Source organism: Ranitomeya variabilis, chromosome 7 (assembly GCF_051348905.1).
Source record: "Ranitomeya variabilis isolate aRanVar5 chromosome 7, aRanVar5.hap1, whole genome shotgun sequence".
Taxonomy (NCBI): domain Eukaryota; kingdom Metazoa; phylum Chordata; class Amphibia; order Anura; family Dendrobatidae; genus Ranitomeya; species Ranitomeya variabilis.
Window position 1 is genome coordinate 40,346,215 of NC_135238.1, and position 14,499 is coordinate 40,360,713.

A 14,499-nucleotide genomic window follows, 5' to 3' on the forward strand; every position below is an offset into this window, starting at 1 on the left:
TTGACTAAAAGGGCTGTTGAGTAGTCTCCAGTCTGCCCGCAATGACTGTCTCTGGGTCTTGTATACAAATATCAGCCTAATAGTTCTCTCCCAAAAAGTGCCAGATCCCCCACTTTTCAGGGTATCTACAGGCCTCATGCCAAACTTCCTGGCCTCCAGCCCACCGCCTCTCCTGCAATGGACAAGCCACTCTAGCCTATGGCCACCACTGCTACCGTGAGGAACGAGCTCACTTAGGCCGTCAGTCCAACAATGCTCCTCCAAAGGACTGGCCGAAATCTGTCCTTACCCATTAGGAGCTGTAGGCCAAACAGAGCAAGAGCTGAGCCTGCGCCATACGGCACGGACGCCGGCTGTGTTACACAGTGTAACTGCTGCAATCAAATGTAGTTGAATCCTCTAAAATCCTCTGTCAGTAGTGAGATCGGCATTTAAGAGTGTGGCGATGATTACAGCAAAGCAGTGCAGTGTACAAGCCATCGATGGATCGCAGGTGAAAGTCCCATTGGGTGGTCTAATAAAAACATACAAAAACAAACAAATATATAAAAAAATAATAATTTGCATATTTAGAATCACTGCATATACTGTATATGTTCAAAAGGAATAAAATATAATATTTATCCCATAAGGTGAACATCAAAATAAAAAATAAAATTGAAATCCCTATTTTTTGGTCATTTCACCTCCCATAAAGACAAAGCAAAAAGAGATCAGAAAGCGCATGGGCCCCAAAATGGTGAAGGTAAAAACTAGAGACTGGGCCTCAAAAAAAAACAAGCCCAGATGCAACTGTATGGAGCGAAAAATGAAAAAAGGTACAGACGTTGGAAAACAAGGAAGAAAAATTGAAAGTGAAGAGGGGCCCAATGGGACATATACTGTAAACCTGAAAACCGTAAGTTAGGAAGCCTCCAAATTCCAGGATCTGCTCTTGGGGCCAGATATCACGGGACACCATGAGACGTCTGGTGGAGTCCATGCCTTGATAGATCACAGCAGTTTTCGGAGCATTAGGTGGACCTACACAATATTAGTCAGGTGGTGCTAATGTTGTGAATGATCAGCCTTACTATTGGTTTACTTTGCCCATGCATTATCATTAACAGTCCCGCCTCTGAGGGGTCTTACCACCATTATATATGTACTATAATGCAGCTCAATTGATTTTTTAATATTTTTTTTTAGGAAATTAACTAACTTTTTAAAAAGCTGATTAACAAGATTATGCGGTGGGAACCTCATTGCAGCATTTTAAAGTAAAAAAAACAAAAAAACAAACAAAGTTATTACAAGGAGCCTTGTCTGTCTCAATGTCTCTGTGCAGTTCCACCTACTTCCACCAGAGGGTGACAGCACCCTGGTACAGAGGAGGAAGGTGATGCTGTCATATTATGTGACTGCACAAAGCTGCTCCTGATCTTCGCTGCTCCCTACATAGGGGTGTCATGGCCTCCAGCTTCACGCCTGTGACCCACTGCCTTCTTTTCCTGACTGCTGCCACGTTTGGATGTAAGTAACCCATTGATACCCTGGGGATGCGTTGCTGGCTGTCGGGTATATTGTAGGGGCTGTCACTGCTGTATCTGGGAATGGCTATGTCGTGCAATTGAATTTATAAGGAGAAATTCTAAGTGACGTAAGATCGGGTAATTACAAATATTCTGCCCCCGAGGGCCGGGGATGTGTGGAAGATTTCATTGGCATTTTGCTGCATATTTCGGCCTGATGTGGGAATATCTCAGCTGTCATTGATATATTGCAGGATCATTTTTCTGTTCCCATTTTTAGGGAGTTTTGGTTTATTAAAGGGAACTGGCCAGGACCCCAGACCGCCCCCGTAGGCTGCACAGCTTTAGTCCTGCATTATAATGATGTGATTCTTGCATTATATAAATTCACCTCCTTGTGTATATAGCATATACCAACACAGGAGGACAACAGGAGTATTTATAAAAGGTAAAAATATTTAAAGTTTATTGAAAACATCAGTAAAACATTATTTTATAACACACTAAAAAAACACCAAGTGAAGACACCATAGGATAACATCAGAACCCTTATCCTTGTGTCTTCACTTGGTGTTTTTTTAGTGCGTTATAAAATAATGTTTTACTGATGTTTTCAATAAACTTTAAATATTTTTACCTTTTATAAATACTCCTGTTGTCCTCCTGTGTTGGTATATGATGTATTGGGAGTTATAAATATAGGGGCCGAGATATTTTCCTGGGCCACCTTTAATTATGAGTCTGGGTATATGTGCAGCTTGTGTATATAGCACGCAGACAATCTGTGGACTAGTCCGGGGGGCGTTTACTCCCCCATATTAACCCTCCCCTCAGTAGGTTCATCCACACCCCAGCGGACCTGATTGAGGTTTCTTACTCCGCATGTGTCCTCTCGTCGGCCCCTGTATACACATACTACTATGATATTTGTATACATAGAAGGGAACACTAGTGGCTAACTAGTGACATCAGCGCCAAACACGTTTTGGTTGAGAGACCTGCGACCGGTCCGTCCATCTCCGTCCGTACTGTTTTATGCCGCTTTGAGACTGATGTATAATTATGAACCTATATTGAGAAACAAATATATTGGAAGAATATGATATGCAAGGAAAAAGTTTCACTTCCTTATAACTTAAAGGGAATTTGTCAGCAGGTTTTTCTATGTATTCCAAGAGCAGAAAAATGTCAGGGAAAAGAGCCTGATTCCAGCGATGTGTCACTTACTGGGCTACTTGCTGCAGTTTTGATAAAATTACTGTTGTATCTGCAGCAGATCTACTAATTATCTATATATCCCCACCCCCACCACTGATTGGCAGGTTTCTGCCTATGCACAGTGTACACAGAAAGCTGCCAGTCAGTGGTGTAGGCGGGGTTATACAGAGCTTAGCTTTCCGAGAAGGCAGTTCCCTAACCCGGCTCTAATGGTATATGTCCAGATTTTAGGAGTCTATGGATACGTCCGCTGGTTGATTTTCTCGGTGTACGTGTCGACTGTTCCTTATGCACCAAGCAGTCTTAAAGGGATATTCCCAAGATATTAACTTACCTCCAATCCATAAGATAGTGGCTAGCTTGCTACTCACTGGGGGTCCGTCCATTGGGACCCCCAGTGATCCTGAGAACAAGGCTCTTGAACCCTGGAACCAGACTCTTCAACCATATTGAATTGTGAGAAGGAAGGAAATCGGCTCCTCCATCCAACAATAGATAAAATTTATCAAAAATCTATTGGAAAATCTTTAAAATCATGGATTCCAAGAATGTAACAAGCTGACACGTTTCTGGCATCCAAGCGCTCGTAGTTATGCTATGACTTGAACGCCAGAAGCGCGTCAGATTTTTACATTCTTGGAATCCATGTTTTTAAAGAATCTCCAATAGATTTTTGATCAATTTTATCTATTGTTGGATGGAGGAGCCGATTTCCTTCCTTGTCACAATTCAATGCTGAGCTTCACCTGCGGGACCGGCACCCTCCATACGGATTTCATCCTCTAGCATTGGGCTGCACGTGAGCTCAATACTCTCCCTCCTCACTCTTCAACCCTATGTTGGAGCGAGAGTGCACATCCAACCTTCCCTCCAATCATTGTCTATAGGATTGCCTTAATGGAGTGCAGAGACTCCAATTAATAAGAACCCAGTTTCCGGATTCCCGATCCCCATTCTCAGGGTACTTGCAGTAGAACCCCCAGTAATCAGTCATTTATTCCCTCTCCTATCGATAGGGAATCACGTACCATTTTGGGAATAACCCTTTAAAGATTGGATCCATGGGCAGAATCACAAGCGTCAATGGACAATAATCCTAATGTACCAGGGTTTGGCAGCCGCTCAGTCCTCTCACTAGGGGCTTTTTCAGGCTTGGACTGGCCCACGGGAGAACAGGAGAATCCCCTGGTGGGCCACCACCCTCTTATATCAGCAGCACTTGGCACAATATACTATGTACAGACAATGGCGGCATCTTATTAATTTAACAATATACCCAGATCATTGCTATATAAATTTGTGATTAAGGATAATGTCATATTTGATTGTAGTTCAGAAGTGGGGCCCTGGAGTGGTTACTGGTGGGCCCTTGGTGACACCCCAGTTTGACTCTGGGCTTATGTGTAATGTTACCTGATGGACAAATGTAGCTATTAATGGTCAATAATCACTTCCTATTTCTTGACCTCTCTCTTTATCAACTTCTAGATGAATCCTACTTCCTGATGGTTTCCTCAGATGGCCCTATAACATCCGGCGCAGAGGCGACTGTGAATGCCAGCTTACTGATAGCAAATGGCAGCACGAGTCTCATAGCAGACCCTGGACTGTATCATTTTCATTGGGTCTACAACCCTCTTTGGCTCACCCACCGCTCACAGGGAGAATCCAGCTCCGCTATTACGTTGCAGTGCGAATCTCCGGGGTCCTACCCCATATCAGTCCGGGTGACAGAAAGACTCTGCTCCACGTGTGAACCCATCGCAAGAAACAGCACCGAACTCCAGGTTACAAGTAGGCCACGCTACTCTCCAATACTCTAGCCACATCCACATTACAGGATGGCTGTGTGTAGGTAACAGGCAGTGGCTGATGGGCTCCTTAGCACCTGGTATGCCATATAGTACTACAGTCCTCATATGTGGCCCCCAGGGCTAATGGCAGCCTCAAATGAATGGGGCCATGCTGCAAAACCCTACATATTCGGTGGCCGAGAGCACCTTATTATGGGTGATCATTAAGGGTGCCAGTACCAGCAGTTGGACCCCCATCTATCACAAAGGGATGGCATATCCTAGCAAAATGCCTTCAGTTTGTAACCCTGAGATAACCCTTTAAGGGACCCCATGTACATAAGATTGTCAGTCAATGTTAGCCACCTTCATTCTCACCTATAGAATCAGTCACCTTACTCCGAGGGGCGAGGACCACATACAGCTCTGGCAAAAATTAAGAGACCACTGCAAAATGTTCAGTTTGTCTGATTTTCCTCTTTATAGGTATATTTTTGAGTAAAATGTAAATTGTTTTTTTTTTAGTTTATTAACTACTGACATCATGTCTCCGAATTTCCAAGCAATACATTTTGTATTTTTTTTTCTGACAAAGAAAAATGGTCAAGCTGCTACATTGCAAGGAAATGGCGTCTAAGAACCTCAAATGTTACGGCCGGAATCATTTGATTGTCTCAATACTTTTCTGGCCTCTTTGGAGCCCCATTCATTTGCAATGTGCTATGATGTAAGAGATCTTTTCACTATGTGGCCCCAGATTTACTCGCACTGATACAATAGGACTTATTGCCGCTGTTTGAATATAGGACTTGGTGAGGACAGGCCATGTAAAAAAAATAAAATACAGAAAAAAAAATCATTTTTCCATATATTGACGGGAAGCAGTTATCTTAAGACATTACCAAAGTGTAAAAAAAAAATGTAGGGAGTGATATTCCAGCTCCTGGTTCAAAATAATAGTCACTTTTATTCCATATTAATGATAAAAATTACATCCAAAATAGTGGGACAGAGAGAGACGCATTTCAAACTTATTCCCACTTACCAACGTACATTCAAAGGTTGTGGAGCTTTTATTATAATGTTAACCCTTTACATAGAGTAACAGAGTGTTTCCATGTACAGGAGGAATCGTGGGGCGTCTCGCGGCATCACAAGCAGACGGTAATGGCACCCACGAGAGGCTCGGCTTCGTCTTGGCCACGGACACCAGTGTGACGTTGTCTTTCCTCATCCACGACCCAAGTGACTTCTTTAAGTCCGCTGCACTCACCTATAAATGGGTGTTTGATGGCAGGTTTGTGATGACCGAATACGGCTGCATTCACACATATGATACCTGATATACAGTTAGGTCCATATATATTTGGACAGAGACAACATTTTTCTTATTTTGGTTATAGACATTACCACAATGAATTTTAAACAAAACAAATCAGATGCAGTTGAAGTTCAGACTTGCAGCTTTCATTTGAGGGTATCCACGTTAAAATTGGATGAAGGGTTTAGGAGTTTCAGCTCCTTAACATGTGCCACCCTGTTTTTAAAGGGACCAAAAGTAATTGGACAATTGACTCCAAGGCTATTTCATGGACAGGTGTGGGCAATCCCTTTGTTATGTCATTCTCAATTAAGCAGATAAAAGGCCTGGAGGTGATTTGAGGTGTGGTGTTTGCATTTGGAAGGTTTTGCTGTGAAGTAAACATGCGGTCAAAGGAGCTCTCCATGCAGGTGAAACAAGCCATTCTTAAGCTGCGAAAACAGAAAAAACCATCCGAGAAATTGCTACAATATTAGGAGTGGCAAAATCTACAGTTTGGTACATCCTGAGAAAGAAAGAAAGCACTGGTGAACTCATCAATGCAAAAAGACCTGGGCGCCCACGGAAGACAACAGTGGTGGATGATCGCAGAATAATCTCCATGGTGAAGAGAAACCCCTTCACAACAGCCAACCAAGTGACCAACACTCTCCAGGAGGTCGGCGCATCAATATCCAAATCTACCATAAAGAGAAGACTGCATGAAAGTAAATACAGAGGGTTCACTGCACGGTGCAGCCACTCATAAACATCAAGAATAAAAAGGCTAGACTGGACTTTGCTAAAAACATCTAAAAAAGCCAGCACAGTTCTGGAAGAACATTTTTTGGACAGATGAAACCAAGATCAACCTCTACCAGAATGATGGAAAGAGAAAAGTATGGCAAAGGCGTGGTACAGCTCATGATCCAAAGCATACCACATCATCTGTAACACACGGCGGAGGCAGTGTGATGGCTTGGGCATGCATGGCTGCCAGTGGCACTGGGTCACTAGTGTTTATTGATGATGTGACACAGGACAGAAGCAGCCGAATGAATTCTGAGGTATTCAGAGCCGCCATACTGTGTGCTCAGATCCAGCCAAATGCAGCCAAACTGATTGGTCGTCGTTTCATACTACAGATGGACAATGACCCAAAACATGAAGCCAAAGCAACCCAGGAGTTTATTAAAGCAAAGAAGTGGAATATTCTTGAATGGCCAAGTCAGTCACCTGATCTCAACCCAATTGAGCAGCATTTCACTTGTTAAAGACTAAACTTCAGACAGAAAGGCCACAAACAAACAGCAACTGAAAACCACCGCAGTGAAGGCCTGGCAGAGCATCAAAAAGGAGGAAACAGCGTCTGGTGATGTCCATGAGTTCAAGACTTCAGGCAGTCATTGCCAACAAAGGGTTTTCAACCAAGCACTAAAAATAAACATTTTATTTAAAATTATTGAATCTGTCCAATTACTTTTGGTCCCTTTAAAAACAGGGTGGCACATGTTAAGAAGCTGAAACTTCTAAACCCTTCATCCAATTTTAATGTGGATACCCTTAAATGAAAGCTGAAAGTCTGAACTTCAACTGCATCTGAATTGTTTTATTTAAAATTCATTGTGGTAATGTCTATAACCAAAATAAGAAAAATGTTGTCTCTGTCCAAATATATATGGACCTAACTGTATCCCAGCACTGAGCCTGTTTTTCTCAACCCATTGACTTTTATTGAGCCGTACACATCGGTATTAAAAACGGGTCCGTGAGACTCAGTATGTCCTATTCCTATCCGTTTTATTTATCAAAAATGGCCATTAAAGTCTATGGATGGATGAGAAGCCGAGGACAGACTTTGTACTTACAGTTACTTACAGTTACTTTGTACATACAGTTACTTTGTACTTACAGTTACTTACAGTTACTTTGTACATACAGTTACTTACAGTTACTTTGTACTTACAGTTACTTTGTACTTACAGTTACTTACAGTTACTTTGTACATACAGTTACTTACAGTTACTTTGTACTTACAGTTACTTTGTACTTACAGTTACAGTTACTTTGTACTTACAGTTACTTACAGTTACTTTGTACTTACAGTTTCCCTTCCGATTAAGGACCGGTGCTCACCACCGTATCTTTGGCCCGAGTGCTGCTCATCAAAAAATAAGATCACACTCGGACCAATATTATTGAATGAGGCAGTGCAGATGAGCGACTATTTTCACTGACCGAATCTGCATGTGACAACAAATCGCAGAGAAAATCAGATGAGACTCACCCATTCAAGTTTATGGGTGCGAGAAAAAATATTGCAAGGAGCCTCAGCATAGCTGTCGATATTTACGGATACATCGCAATTCTGTAATATAGGAAACTGTAAATGATCAATAGCTGCTGCTGTAAAAATATAGATTTATGTGGATAATAAGTGAAAAATTGTTCAATTTTTCTGGATGATATTTTTTTATACGGTCGTGTGACCCTATACATTACCTAGAGTCAGTGCACAAAAAAAGTCAGACCAGTCGCCTCTATCAGATTTTAAAAATGGATGAGCCATGGCGACCTGATGGATGAATGATCTGCAGGAAGATCGATCTTGTGTGAGCCTAGATAGCAGGGTCTGCTGCCGGACCGATCTCTATGTACTGTATATACAGTATATATATATATATTGTATATATATAATGTCTTTGTGTTTTCTTACTACAGAACCACGGTTTTGACATCTGATCCTTTTGTCCATCATAACTTTTCTTCACCTGGAAACTTCAAAGTTTCCCTTCTTGTTACTGCTTATCTCCATGAAGCCAATTACCAAAGACACCCTGAGAGAAAGACCGGGAACTTCACGGCCATGTTAACCTTACAAGGTACATGTTGTTGGGGGTCGTGATATTGGTTCTCTTTTGGTAGATCTTGTTCTCACTAATGAGGATATATTTTGGAGGGGGATCGGCTCTCTGTGCGCTGACATGATTATGTCCTGGACTTGTGGTTATACACAGAAACCCATCTGATGAAGCTGAGCAGCAGTGTAAAGCATGGCGAAGGGTCAGAGCAGCAACAGAAAGGTGGCAATACACATTAGATGAATGCTAGTCCAACCTGCTGGTTTCAGATGACCACCACGGACTTGAGAGAAAGAATGATCAGGCATATTGAATTTCAACATGCTCAATCATTTTGTTGTCAAGATAACTTGCAGTCAAGGTATCTGGCTGCAGCATAATCCTAATATTATGGACAGGGAAGGAGTCAAGATGTACACAGCTATCTAAGCTGAATGGCTATCTTAAAGAGATGAGAAAACCCCTTTAAACTTCTGATGAGTTTGGATTTGGACATTTCAATTGTATACCTAAGGGAACACTAATCGCAGAAATTAATGCTTAAAAATAAATCCCTCACTGGTTCAGTCCGCAGCCTTTTCTGCTTGATCCTGAAAAATTCAGTTTTGTAGAAATGCAGACAGTGCAGAGGGGGGAGGCTCATTCTTCAGACAGAGCAGAGGGGGGAGGCTCATTCTGCAGACACGGCAGAGGGGGGAGGCTCATTCTGCAGACAGGACAGAGGAGGGAGGCTCCTACTGCAGACAGGACAGAGGGGGGAGGCTCCTACTGCAGACAGGGCAGAGGGGGGAGGCTCCTACTGCAGACAGGACAGAATGGGGAGGCTCCTGCTGCAGACAGGGCAAAGGGTGGAGGATGGTGCTGCAGACAGGGTGGGGGGCTCCTGCTGCACACAGGACAGAGGGGGGAGGCTCCTGCTGCACACAGGACAGAGAGGGGAGGCTCCTGCTGCAGACAGGACAGAGGGGGAAGGCTCCCGCTACAGACAGGGCAGAGTGGGAAGGCTCCTGCTGCAGACAGGGTGGGGGTAAGGCTCCTGCTGCAGTCAGTTTCCTTACTGCCAGACCCAAGATACTAATAAAAAGGAGGTGGGACATGGCTGAACTTCTGAGACACAAAGACAAGATTCCTTTATACAGGTCCTTCTCAAAAAATTAGCATATAGTGTTAAATTTCATTATTTACCATAATGTAATGATTACAATTAAACTTTCATATATTATAGATTCATTATCCACCAACTGAAATTTGTCAGGTCTTTTATTGTTTTAATACTGATGATTTTGGCCTACAACTCCTGATAACCCAAAAAACCTGTCTCAATAAATTAGCATATCAAGAAAAGGTTCTCTAAACGACCTATTACCCTAATCTTCTGAATCAACTAATTAACTCTAAACACATGCAAAAGATACCTGAGGCTTTTAAAAACTCCCTGCCTGGTTCATTACTCAAAACCCCCATCATGGGTAAGACTAGCGACCTGACAGATGTCAAGAAGGCCATCATTGACACCCTCAAGCAAGAGGGTGAGACCCAGAAAGAAATTTCTCAACAAATAGGCTGTTCCCAGAGTGCTGTATCAAGGCACCTCAATGGTAAGTCTGTTGGAAGGAAACAATGTGGCAGAAAACGCTGTACAACGAGAAGAGGTGACCGGACCCTGAGGAAGATTGTGGAGAAGGACCGATTCCAGACCTTGGGGAACCTGAGGAAGCAGTGGACTGAGTCTGGTGTGGAAACATCCAGAGCCACCGTGCACAGGCGTGTGCAGGAAATGGGCTACAGGTGCCGCATTCCCCAGGTAAAGCCACTTTTGAACCATAAACAGCGGCAGAAGCGCCTGACCTGGGCTACAGAGAAGCAGCACTGGACTGTTGCTAAGTGGTCCCAAGTGCCAGAGTCTGGAGGAAGACTGGGGAGAAGGAAATGCCAAAATGCCTGAAGTCCAGTGTCAAGTACCCACAGTCAGTGATGGTGTGGGGTGCCATGTCAGCTGCTGGTGTTGGTCCACTGTGTTTCATCAAGGGCAGGGTCAATGCAGCTAGCTATCAGGAGATTTTGGAGCACTTCATGCTTCCATCGGCTGAAATGCTTTATGGAGATGAAGATTTCATTTTTCAGCACGACCTGGCACCTGCTCACAGTGCCAAAACCACTGGTAAATGGTTTACTGACCATGGTATTACTGTGCTCAATTGGCCTGCCAACTCTCCTGACCTGAACCCCATAGAGAATCTGTGGGATATTGTGAAGAGAAAGTTGAGAGACGCAAGACCCAACACTCTGGATGAGCTTAAGGCCGCTATTGAAGCATCCTGGGCCTCCATAACATCTCAGCAGTGTCACAGGCTGATTGCCTCCATGCCACGCCGCATTGAAGCAGTCATTTCTGCCAAAGGATTCCCGACCAAGTATTGAGTGCATAACTGAACATTATTATTTGATGGTTTTTTTGTTTGTTATTAAAAAACACTTTTATTTGATTGGACGGGTGAAATATGCTAATTTATTGAGACAGGTTTTTTGGGTTATCAGGAGTTGTAGGCCAAAATCATCAGTATTAAAACAATAAAAGACCTGACAAATTTCAGTTGGTGGATAATGAATCTATAATATATGAAAGTTTAATTGTAATCATTACATTATGGTAAATAATGAAATTTAACACTATATGCTAATTTTTTGAGAAGGACCTGTATATTTTTCAGTCATAATTGTGATATGAGACAGAATAGGATCAAAGAAAAGGAGATTAGGGAGGAATCGCCGGGATGTTTTTTATATTTTCTGATCATTTTCTATGATTAATGTTCCTTTAACCCCTTAGTGATGGAGCCAAATTTTTAAAATCTGACCAGTGTCACTTTATGTAGTAATGACTCTGGAACGCTTCAACAAATCCCAGTGATTTTGAGATTGTTTTTTCAGGACACATTATACTTTATGATAATGGTAAATTTAGGTTGATATATTTTGTGTTTATTTATGAAAAAAATCAGAAATTTGAGAAAAATGTTAAAAAAATAGCAATTTTCAAACTTTGAATGATTATCCCTTTAATCCAGATAGTCATAACACAACAAAATATTAATAAATAACATTTCCCTCATGTCTGCTTTACATCAGTGCCATTTGCAAAATGTTATTTTATTTTGTTAACATTTTAGGAGGTTTAAAAATGTAGCAGCAATTTTTCATTTTTTCAAGGAAATTTACAAAATTTATTTTTTTTAAAGACTTATACATATTTGAAGTGCCTTTAGGGGTCCCATATATTGGGAAACCCCCCAAACTTATAACATTTTAAAAACATCATCCCCTTACATATTGGAAACAGCAGTCAGGTAGTTTATTAACCCTTCAGGTGCTTTTCAGGAATTAATGCAAAGTGGTATGACAGAAATGAAAATGTGCATTTTTACCACGTAAATGCCTCTAACTTCTAAACAGATTACTACAGCCGTCAGACTCTAAGGCTGCTATTTGGTTGTGAATTGCCATGGCAAACATCAGGACCACACAATCATGATCTGAGGGCACCATTTGGGATAAAGAGGAAGCCCCCACACTCTGTTAACCATTTATAATGATATAGTCACTATTGACAGCAGCATCTAAGGGGTTAAACAGATTTGGACGGTGCAAACACTGATCATGGCTGATACAGCAAGTTGTCAGCTTTAGTGTACAGCCGACAGCTGCTGGATTGTCCCCTGTATGGGGAGGCTATTCTCTTATATCTCAGGTCAGTTAAAAGACGTATTGGCTGTCATTAAGGGGTTAAGGGTTTACTAGAAGGTTCTGTTACACGTACTATCGCTATTCAGGCTCCGTTATCTTTATTATACTGGACCTAACACTACACTGCTCAAAAATAAAGGGAACACTTAAACAACAGAATCTAACTCCAAGTAAATCAAACTTCTGTGAAATCAAACTGTCCACTTAGGAAGCAGCACTGATTGACAATCAATTTCACATGCTGTTATGCAAATGGAATAGACAACAGATGGAAATTATTGGCAACTATCAAGACACCCTCAATAAAGGAGTGGTTCTGCAGGTGGGGACCACAGACCACATCTCAGTACCAATGCTTTCTGGCTGATTTTGGTCACTTTTGGATGTTGGTTGTGCAAACATGGTAGCATGAGACGGATTCTACAACCCACACAAGTGGCTCAGGTAGTGCAGCTCCTCCAGGATGGCACATCAATGCGAGCTGTGGCAAGAAGGTTTGCTGTGTCTGTCAGCGTAGTGTCCAGAGGCTGGAGGCGCTACCAGGAGACAGGCCAGTACACCAGGAGACGTGGAGGGGGCCGTAGGAGGGCAACATCCCAGCAGCAGGACCGCTACCTCAGGCTTTGTGCGAGGAACAGGAGCACTGCCAGAGCCCTGCAAAATGACCTCCAGCAGGCCACAAATGTGCATGTGTCTGCACAAACGGTTAGAAACCGACTCCATGAGGATGGTCTGAGTGCCCGACGTCTACAGACGGGGGTTGTGGGTTGTGAATTAGACTTTTTTGGCTCCCTCTTGTGGTTACTAGTGATATGACTCTGGGATTTCCTTCCCTCAGTTTGCACCCAGCTGGGTCGTTACTTCAGGGGTGTTGCTATATAAACATCCTGGAACCTTAGTCCAGTGCCTGGCATCGGTGTTATCAGACACATTCTGTTTGCTCCTGTTTGCTGGTCCTGGTTCATGCAAAATTAAGCTAAGTCTTGCTTCTTTGTTTTTTGGGTTATTTGTTTGCTATCATTTTTGTCCAGCTTGTACTAAATGTGATTCCTGACCTTGCTGGAAGCTCTAGGGGGCTGGTGTTCTCCCCCCGGGCCGTTAGACGGTTCGGGGGTTCTTGAATTTCCAGTGTGGATATTTTTGATAGGATTTTTTTGCTGACCATATAAGTTATCTTTCTATATTCTGCTATTAGCTAGTGGGCCTCTCTTTGCTAAATACCTAGCTCATTCTTATGTTTGTCTTTTCCTCTTACCTCACCGTTATTATTTGTGGGGGGCTTTCTATCCAACTTTTGGGGTATTTCCTCTGGAGGCAAGAAAGGTCTTTCTTTTCCCTTCTAGGGGTAGTTAGCTCTCCGGCTGGCGCGAGACGTCTAGGATCAACGTAGGAACGTTCCCCGGCTGCTGGTATTTGTGGTGCTAGGATTAGTTATATGGTCAGCCCAGTTACCACTGCCCTATGAGCTGGTTTTCTGTATTTACAGACTTAGCATTATTCCTGAGACCCTCTGCCATTGGGGTCCTAACAGTATGCCAGGCCAACATTGAATGTTTAAAGCATTGCAGAAGTGGGATAATAAGAAAGGAAATTCTGAGTTGTTTTTTTTCTTTCCTTCTCTTCCTCCCCTTTACCTTTGAGTGGCTTGTGCTTGCTGCAGACATGAATGTCCAGACCTTGATTACAAGTGTAGACCAGCTGGCAGCTCGTGTGCAGGGTATACAAGATTTTGTTACCAGTAGTCCTATGTCTGAACCTAAAATACCTATTCCGGAATTGTTTTCTGGAGACCGATTTAGGTTTAGGAATTTCAAGAATAATTGTAAATTGTTTCTTTCTCTGAGACCCCGTTCATCTGGAGATTCAGCTCAGCAAGTTAAAATTGTTATTTCTTTTTTGCGGGGCGACCCTCATGATTGGGCTTTCTCGCTAGCGCCAGGAGATCCGGCATTGGCGAATATTGATGCATTTTTTCTGGCGCTTGGATTGCTTTACGAGGAACCCAATCTTGAAATTCAGGCAGAAAAAGCCTTGCTGGCTATTTCTCAGGGTCAGGATGAAGCTGAAGTGTA

The 14,499-nt window shown here is 42.7% G+C and overlaps 1 protein-coding gene across 2 annotated transcripts in view; it reads left to right on the plus strand.

The window, feature by feature from the left end:
* Positions 1 to 1,306: 1,306 nt before the first annotated feature.
* Positions 1,307 to 14,499, plus strand: part of TMEM130 (transmembrane protein 130) — a 44,515-nt gene continuing 31,322 nt past the window's right edge. For both annotated transcript variants that reach the window (XR_013218078.1, XM_077274907.1), the window contains exons 1-4: positions 1,307 to 1,512; positions 4,218 to 4,523; positions 5,648 to 5,819; positions 8,544 to 8,704. Coding sequence is in view for 1 of the 2 variants with exons in the window: in XM_077274907.1 (XP_077131022.1) it covers positions 1,449 to 1,512; positions 4,218 to 4,523; positions 5,648 to 5,819; positions 8,544 to 8,704 (703 nt within the window). In the remaining variant the exon portion in view is untranslated. The remainder of the gene's footprint in view (positions 1,513 to 4,217; positions 4,524 to 5,647; positions 5,820 to 8,543; positions 8,705 to 14,499) is intronic.